The sequence below is a fragment of the Acomys minous genome, assembly GCF_964271855.1.
Source record: "Acomys minous genome assembly, chromosome: 1".
NCBI classification, from domain to species: domain Eukaryota; kingdom Metazoa; phylum Chordata; class Mammalia; order Rodentia; family Muridae; genus Acomys; species Acomys minous.
In genome coordinates this window covers 414,589-423,959 of record NC_140483.1, presented here as the reverse complement: position 1 = coordinate 423,959, position 9,371 = coordinate 414,589, and the positions used below count along the sequence as shown (strand labels likewise).

Sequence of the window (9,371 nt, the reverse complement as noted above, 5' to 3'; positions counted from 1 at the left end):
AAGCTCTGTGCTCCAGCAAACACCTGTGCACCAGGGCCACACTGCCCAGTTCACTCTCTTCTGGCTGGCCCACTGTTACCTGGCTTCATGTAGGTTTAAGATAGGTTCAAAAGCTACTGCCTTCAGGAAGCTTTCCTGACCTTGATTCCCACACCCTCTACCCCACTGACCTGAGTCTGGGTTTCTTTTCCTCCTGTGTTCCCACAGCTCCTACACTCAGCACCATTTATCACACCTTAGCTCAAGCCTCTAGTGAACTAAAGAAACTGTACTTTCAGAAGGTCATTTAGATCAAAGATTCTAAAAACTTGAGGCAAGAAGGTTACCCAGTGGGCCGTTGCGCACACATAGGAGTGGGAAATAGAGGAAGAAATGATAGGAAATCAAAGGAGTTGGTGATACTTCGGTGACTATGTGGTGGTGGAGACCGGAGAGGCTGTTGAGGTAAAGATGATTAACAGCGATAATGAAATTCCAGGAAAAATTTCAATACTTTTGTAGTATTTTTGTTTGTGGTTATAGAAGCTAAGCATTTGTCAAGGGACACACATGGTAGTCCAGTTCACAAAGTTTTGGGTTTTATTGAAATATTGAATATGCTTAAACTCCCTTAGGCCATTAGGAATATGCTCCATTAGAGAGTATGGGAAAAGACGATCTGAAATGGTAATAATTAAAGAATAAAAAGATAAAGACTAGTTTAACCCATCCTCGTTTTTCACACTCTGTCATCTCGTCTTACCAACAGGTTGCAACAAAAAACAGAGACACACTAAATTTCTCCAGTTACCGTCAAGCCAAGTGGAAAACCAAACGATCCCATGGAAAGTGTCTCCACCGGAAACGAAACAGTCACGGGGTTTGTACTTCTTGGCTTCCATGAGGCCCCTGGGCTACACATCCTGTTCTTCTCTGTGTTCGCCATCATCTATACCTGCATCATCACAGGGAACATGCTCATTGTGGTGGTTGTGGTCAGTGCCCAGAGACTTCATACGCCTATGTATTTCTTTTTGGTGAACCTATCATTCATCGAGATTGTGTATACCTCCACAGTGGTACCTAAAATGCTGGAGGGCTTCCTACGGGAGGCCACCATTTCTGTGTCTGGCTGCTTGCTCCAATTCTTTATCTTCGGCTCCATGGCTACAGATGAGTGTTTCTTGCTGGCTGTGATGGCATACGATCGCTATCTCGCAATCTGTCATCCCCTACGATACCCGCTCCTGATGGGGCCCCAGTGGTGCCTGAGGTTGGTGCTCACTGTCTGGCTGTCTGGCTTCATGGTAGATGGACTAGTTGTTGCTCTGATGGCCCAGCTGAGGTTCTGTGGCCCTAACCAAATCGATCACTTTTACTGTGATTTCTCACCTTTGATGGCACTGGCTTGCTCAGATACCGGAGTCGCCCAGGTGACTACATTTGTTCTCTCTGTTGTCTTCCTGACTGTCCCCTTTGGGCTGGTTCTGGTCTCCTACGCACAGATTGTGGCGACTGTGCTGAGAGTTCCATCCGGAGCCAGGACCAAGGCCTTTTCCACATGCTCCTCTCACCTGGCTGTGGTGTCCACTTTCTATGGGACGCTCATGGTCTTGTACATTGCGCCCTCTGCTGTCCATTCCCAGCTCCTCTCCAAGGTCGTTGCCTTGCTCTACACAGTGGTCACTCCCATCTTCAACCCCCTCATTTATACTTTGAGGAACCGGGAGGTGCACCAGGCACTAAGAAGTCTTCTCTACTGCAAACCAACTGAAACGTGATCGAAGGAGGGCAGTGAAGATTTTTTACTGGATTTTTATTGTCTTGATTGAAAAATCTCCCACAGCCGACTGGAGACAAGTAACTTGGTTCTTTCTCAGAATTTCCCCTTAGGTCTTCTGAACTATGCCCAGGGAAAGATAATAGTTTAACAGTTTTCAAATGTTAGTGTGGTGGTTTGAGTAAAAGTAGCCCCCATAAGCTCATAGCTTTCAATGCTTAGCCATCAGGGAGTGGCACCTTTTGAAAGGAATAAGAGACGTGGCCTTGTTGGAGAATGTGTGTCACTGGGCGTGTGCTTTGAGCTTTCAAGAGTCCAAGCCAGCCAAGGTGGCTGTTTTTTTCTTTCTCTTTTTGATTGATGTCTGCTGATCCAGATGTAGAACTCTCAGCTACTTCTCCAGCACCATGTCTGCCTGTGTGCTGCCATGTTTCTTGTCATCATAATGGACTAACCCTCTGAAACTATAAGCCAGGCCCAATTAAATGCTTTCTTTTATAAGTATTGCCATGGTCATGGTGTCTTTTCACAGCAACAGAACACCGACTAAGACAATTAGTTTAAAAGATTATGTAAACTAATATAATATTTTAAGTTGGATACATCATAAACAGTGCACTGTTTTGATCATCACACAGTGAAGACACGTACTGAATTATTACTCTGTAGCCAGTTGCTGAATGTAGCCCTACTGATTGAAGAAAAAAAATTAAAGAAAATATTAATAATGAAACAAATTTAGAATTGATTCGTGTTTATATTATCATAATATGACATTTAAAGAGTCCTTTACTCCTGTATGTGAGTGTCTACAAACTGTGTAATAGAATTTGGGATCTGTCTTTTCACTAAATAATACATCATGAACAAATCCTATGTTAACTATTTTCCTTTTTTTTTCTTTTGAGCTTCTTTATATGGCTGACCATAACTGACTAGTTTAAATAACCTTCTGTTAGGAATGTTTGTCTATATTCAGCTTTAAAAAACTCAACTTTTTATACATTTACATTTTTCTATAATACAACTTCAGAACATAAATTGCTAGGCCTGATATATGTGAATTTACAAATATTAAAAGCGATTTTTAATTACTTATTTACTATGTGACTTCTTTTTGTTATAGAAACACATACAAAAATAGAGCACAGTGTAGTGGTAGTGAATGCACACCTGCTAGAAAATTTTAGAGATTATCAAAGGATTGTTCTGGTTACAAATTGTGTACATATTGCACATATTCATTTTTACTATGTTTTCCTCCTTATAAAGATAGTTTTTCTCTAGGCTCCAATGAATAGTTTTCTGCCCATGATAATATAGGCCGCCTTGGTTAAAGGCTCCAATGTATAGACCTATACTCATGGTCATACAAAACACCTTGGTCAAAGTCAACTGGATAGTCCCATGCTCACAGTCATAAAGACGACCTTGGCTAAACACATGAACATGGGGAGTGGACTTGCAGGGTTGAGAACAGGTTAGTGGGATGAGAAGGAGATAGGAGGGTAAATGAATAAGAATAGTCAGATTATTTTACATACACACATGAAGTTGTCAAAGAACAAATTTCATTTGTATTGTAATTTAAAGATGCAAAGATACACATAATGAACAACATGCTTAAGAGATACCTCAGGAAACAGGTACCCTGTAAGTTCAGAGACTGGAGTTCAATCCTCAAGAACCTACCTAGAAAAATACAGGATCAAAGACCTGTGAGTAACCTAGAGACAGATTAAAAAGGGAAAAAGTTGTGTGGTTTAAATTGTTTTCTAATCACACAATACATGCTTCTTACATATAATATTGTGCCACGTTGCTAATGGTCTGTTGGCTAAATAGTAAGTCTTAGTGTAGAACCTTGTGATTTAATAAAATGCTCTTTATTGTTCTTAAAGGAAAAAAGTATGGTGCTACATAGTTATGGTGACGGTACTCTCTTGTAATCACAGTTATGGGAAAAGGAGACAGGCAGACGCCTGGGCTTGCCAGCCACCCGTCCTCCTTATTTGACAAGTTCAAGGCCAATGAGAGATTCTATATCAAAAGATGAAATGAGGACAATACCTGAGATATAATATGATTACTAAGGCTGTCCTCTGGCTTACACATGCTTGTACATACACATGCATGTGTGCCTGCATATCCATGAAAACACACACACACACACACACACACACACACACACACACGCTTGCATGCACACACATACACACTGGTGGGCATCCTCCAATGCTTATGTATTGGCAAGATTGTTATTGGGAAATGGCTATATTATTGAAATCATTGGAAGTCTCCATTAAAATCCTAATGTCATTCTTTACCAAATCAGGAAAAAAAAACCCTAACATTCATATGGAGGCACTAAAGTCCATGAATATATAAAGCAATTCTAACCAGAAAGAAAAATGCTGGAGGCACCATAACTCAAGGACTTAGATAATATTACAGAGCCATAGTAACAGAAATAAGAATTATTCTAGCTCAAAGCAGCCATTTGGAAGATGGAATAGAAGAGAGGACATACATACATGCACTTCCCCACATGTGCAAATTTGCACACATAAAAGCACGTCTACCAGGCCACCAGAATATTTAGCATATTTTTCATCATTGCCATCAGTGTTGTCTTTACAATATAATTCCAAATTTCTCCACTGATCTGTAGCCGACTTTACAACTGTTTTTCACACACTCTTTCAATGCCTCACAACACATGCGCAACTGTGATGTGATTCTCAGAGGTCATACGTGTAGGGCTTACCCTAACCTTAGCTCCTTTCTTAGAGTACCCTTGTGTTTCTTTGGCTACATCTTTTATTCTGCCTTTAGGCCAGTCATAATATAGACGATGTCACCAATTATCTTCTTGAACTATTTATTAAGGCTTTCATCTGATGTTTGCCTCCTGCACAAGACAATATGGACAGTAGGACAGAAACTGAATATGAGCTTCCTTCCCACTGCACATCTAGTGTTTGAAACAAAAAGGGCAGCAAACCTTCATTGTGGAATGGGTAAATAATCAGATGGAGACTGAGGTAGGAGTGGGCAATGCCTTGTCTTCCTGTGTGGCTTCTCTCCATCTCAATGTTTACACATTTTCTACATACAATGGCACAGAGTAAACATCCAAATATTTCCCGAGGGAAGAATAAGGATGCAGAAATAATGGCTGGTTCCATTCAACACATTTCCCTAGCAGATGCCCCACAGTCCTGGCATCTATAACATCCTGGTGTCTCTATTGTAAAAGCTTCCATCTTTGTCCTCCAGGATCTTCTTGTAGGCACCGTGACCCTACCACACATTGTGCAAATGCAACAAATGTTTATTAATATCAAAATGAGGATTCAACCTGAGCTCAGGACCCTGAATTATCTGATTGTTTTTTAACTTTATTGATTCTTTGTGAATGTCACATTATGACCCCTAATACCACTCATCTCCTAGTCCCTCCGAATCTACCCTCTGCCTTTCCTGAGAAAACAAACAAACAAACAAACAAAAACAAACAAACAAGCAAGCAATCTTGCTGTGGAAGTTTCAGCATGCTATAGTGTTTCACATGATACACCCTTTTGCCTAAGCTTATTCTACCCAAACACTAAGAAAGTGATAAGGCTAGAAGGTAAGCCAGCAGAAAAGGAAGAGAGGACAATAACTTCCCTGCAGTGGAAAAGAGGGCATGAGACTAGGTAAGAATTTTCAAATCCCCAGGACCAGGTGCAAGGCTATTACACAAGCTATTTTTATTTTATAAAGCATGGTACCCATGGTCCCTAGAGCGTCTACACTATTAGATACACTTAACAAGTCCAGTGTGTTTGGTTCTCTGAGAGTTAGTGGGAAGACATACAGTTTCAGGGAATCAAAAGAGATAAATCTGAAGTGGATTTTGTCGCCTCTCCACCCTCTATAATCAATAAGCTCTAGAGTACTGGACAGGTAGGCAGCCATACTCACATTTATTTTTTTTTTTGTACAGTAACAACATGAAATTTGTTTTTTTAGAACGGTAGTATAACTGTTATGTAGTTTGTTTGTAAACTTCGAAAGAGCTAGCTACAATAGGTAATTAAGAATAAACAACAAAAATAACGGGTAACATCAATACTAAGCCTAATAAACTTCTGTCTAAGTGTGATGCTAACACAGCATGTGCATTATATAGTAAAGAGAGAGACAAGGATCTGATCTTGTCAGAGTTCAGTGAGAGCTGCTAGAGTCCTACTGCATAGTGCCAGGGGCACGTGATCCAAATATGCTTCTCTGAGATTATTATGCAGAAGCAGAACAGCTAACCCTCTGCTCTGTCTTCCTTGGTCAATTTCCAAACTCCTGTTTAATTTTGGATTTGGGCATTTAATGAATTCATATTAGTCTATTCCACACACCCACTCCTCAAGCAATAAATGTCAGTCCTGCCACCATGGATTAAAACATGAAAGCTAAACATGATGTGGATGGATATAAACATTATTGCATGCATATTTTCCTACATGAGTATGCAATTTACAGACACACATTTACATTAGTCGAACTGCTATAGTAGGGGGTAGCTGCATAATATTCACATTATAATCTAATATCTATGGAAATATGTTAGATGTATGGAAAATATATGGAAAGAAAGGATAGCTTTTTGTTTTGCTTTAGATTAAGATAAAGACAAATTGATTCTTCAAAAATAACAGCCTTACAAAATAATATGGAAAGCAAAACTTTAATTTTGTAATTGAATAAATTATTGTCATTAAGGGATTTAATATTATTGTTTTGACTATTTCAGAAGCATAAGAAGGCATTCCAAGGGAGGCACAGGAATGGGTTCCATCATCCCAAGGGAGGCACAGGAATGGGCTCCATCATCCCAAGGGAGGCACAGGAATGGGCTCCATCATCCCAAGGGAGGCACAGGAATGGGTTCCATCATCCCAAGGGAGGCACAGGAATGGGCTCTATCATCTCAAGGGAGGCACAGGAATGGGCTCCATAATCCAAAAGGAAAGAATTGTTGAGCCCAGCAAACAACTGGTATTCCTCCTAGAATTAATGTATTTCTTGGGAAGAACTGCACTGAACACAAAAGCTATAGGTAGAATCGTAGCTTCCCAAGTTCAACATTCTAGGAGACTCACAGGACAGTTATGAACATCTGCTCCAACAAATAGGCATCAGACCAAAAAGACACAGATAGAAACATAAAAGAACAAAGTTCAACGGTCAGAGGGCATGTCCTGAAGGATACTCCAGTAACTGAAGAATGAAGGCATACTAGCATGGCAACACCCTCCGTGATTCTGATTTGAGACTTAAAACAATCTTGAAATCATAATTTTAAGTCTTACACACACACACACACACACACACACACACACACACACACACACACACACAGAGAGAGAGAGAGAGAGAGAGAGAGAGAGAGAGAGAGAGAGAGAGAGAGAGAGAGAGAGAGAAACACAATCTTTTCTTAGTGCTAAAAGGGTTTTTCATTGTCAATTAACTCTTGAAAAAGATTTAAAACTCCATAACAGAGATGAGAGAGGACCAGTGTTCCTGCAGTCTGAGGACTCTGTGAAGCACTGCGTTGTCTGTCTGGGTCTCTCCAGTGAGAGGAGAGCACGGGAAGGTTATTGTGGGGCAGGGCTTGCTGCAGACTCCAGGCTGCTTTGTTGGCCCTGATTCTCTTTCTGTGGTCATTCCTGGGTCATTCCTTCAATGCTCTCCCTCACTGGCACTGTCCCATCACCCTGGCAGGGACTGCTGGTCTCGAGGAGAGCTTTTACGGATCTTGTGCATAGGCTCCTTTCCGTTGGAGGTAAGATTGTAAAAAGATGCCTCTGGCCAGTCTCTAGTTTCCAAGAACTCCAGGATAATTTCAAACACACAGGTAATGTGAAACACAGGGAGTCCATGTGTTTCAACTATTCATATTCACAAAATCTGCAAGAGGGAGCTGTGCATGTTCAATTCCGTAGCTGGATGCTTGTTTAAAAGTGAGTCCCTTGTGATGGTTGTCATCCGCTAACTCTCCCAGTCACACAGGCCTGCGACTCATCTCTGCCCTTCAGTACGTTAGGTGAGTCTGATGTCAGACACACCAGGTCCTCTTTTTTTTTTTTTTTTTTGTGAGTTCACTACAGTGATGTGTACATCCTTCCAGGTGACTCATCCTTTGCCATTTTTCAGTTGACCTCCATGGCTTGTCAAGTAAAGTTGCACAGGATGTAATGCTTGTTGGTTTCCTGTGTAACGTCATTAAATCAGTTTATGAAGTTTCTTAATATCCTTTAACATCAAGTCATCAAAGCTCCAGTCGACGATAAGGTGGATGCTGCTGTGAACAACACGTCATTGAATACGTTTTCTGTCATTTCCATCTGAGTTGGAGTCCAGTTGACACTGCCGTTCTAATTTCTTTCTCCTGTGTTTTTCTTTAGGTTTTTGTTTTTCCTTGGACATGCTCTCACTGTTCTTCCCACGGCTGCAGTTTCATCAGCGTCTGCATTTGTTGTTTAGATATTGGCTCAGTCCCTGAGTCACATCTTGACTCTGTTTCTCCTCTTCTCCTTCACCCTCACAGGCTTTCTTTCCACATTAGGAGGCTCAATGGATGCTGGCAGCATTTCAGAAGACATTTTGTTTCAAGCCACAGGGTCTGTGGGAAATGCCAGGGTGAGGCCAGAAAGTCTTTCTGAGGTGTTCTTGGACCTACATTAGTCCCCTTTTGGAAGCTTCAATTCCCAAGGGCAGAGGCTGTGGTTGCATCCACACCCAGGTTTTTAAGTAAGTTTTGTGGACCTAAGTAAGCCCTATACTTGTAAGCAAGGACTTAATTTAAATCTACTTCATTTATCTTTTGCAAAATGTTTTGCCAAATACTCAGATATCAATAACTTTAATCTTCTTGACAGTTTTACTTAAAAAAAAAACCAATGGTACTCCATTACAAAAATATTAAAAAGATATGACCTTAACTGTTAATAATTAATTAAATTAACTAAACATTTAGGTTATCAAAGACATGAAAGGAAAGTGATATTTAGGATTAGAGTTTTTCTTTTTTCTTTCTGGGTAGGGCACAGTGTTGAAGAGTTACATCATGATACCTAGAACAACTTGGTTCTGTTGATTTGTGGTAAAGTGTTAACAACTTTCTATACTGTGCTGTCAGTGTAACATGAACAATTGGTTAATGTTCATCTCCAACTTTCTTTCCACTTTAAATTGCAGGGTGTTTTTCCAGGGAGTCCTCAGGAACAGACAATGAAGCCCTACCTCTATCTGAGGAAATGAATGGAAGTTTGGCTGAGGAAACTGATTAGGCCATGGAGACTTGGATTGTCCTTTGTTTTCAATTAAGGATTAATCATAATTAGACAACAGAAAGCACAACAGAAAAGTGGTGACTTCATAAGACAGCTTTTTGCTTACTCTTACAATAATTCTTGGCACCAGGGGACAAGCTCTCTCAGGACTTCTGTTTTTAGAATCTTATGATTTTTAGACTCTCATGATTTTTAGAGCCAGTAGATTTTTTTCAAGAGGTGAGGAATAATTTTCAGAAGGCAATTTATCCTTTTGGACTCAGTGCAAATAATTT

General features: G+C 40.4%; 1 protein-coding gene and 1 pseudogene across 2 annotated transcripts; one reads left to right on the top strand and one right to left on the bottom strand.

Moving 5' to 3' along the window:
• Positions 1-821: 821 nt before the first annotated feature.
• OR11A1 (olfactory receptor family 11 subfamily A member 1) lies at positions 822-1,800 on the top strand (the record flags this gene model as incomplete). Its single annotated transcript, XM_084794469.1, has 1 exon — positions 822-1,800. One exon carries the CDS (start codon positions 822-824, stop codon positions 1,758-1,760), a length of 939 nt encoding a protein of 312 aa, XP_084650595.1. The 3' UTR covers positions 1,761-1,800.
• Positions 1,801-7,550: 5,750 nt separating this feature from the next.
• On the bottom strand, positions 7,551-8,406 carry LOC311596617 (tRNA methyltransferase 10 homolog A-like; annotated as a pseudogene). The gene has a single exon. The product of its transcript is annotated as a tRNA methyltransferase 10 homolog A-like (transcript).
• Positions 8,407-9,371: the final 965 nt, after the last annotated feature.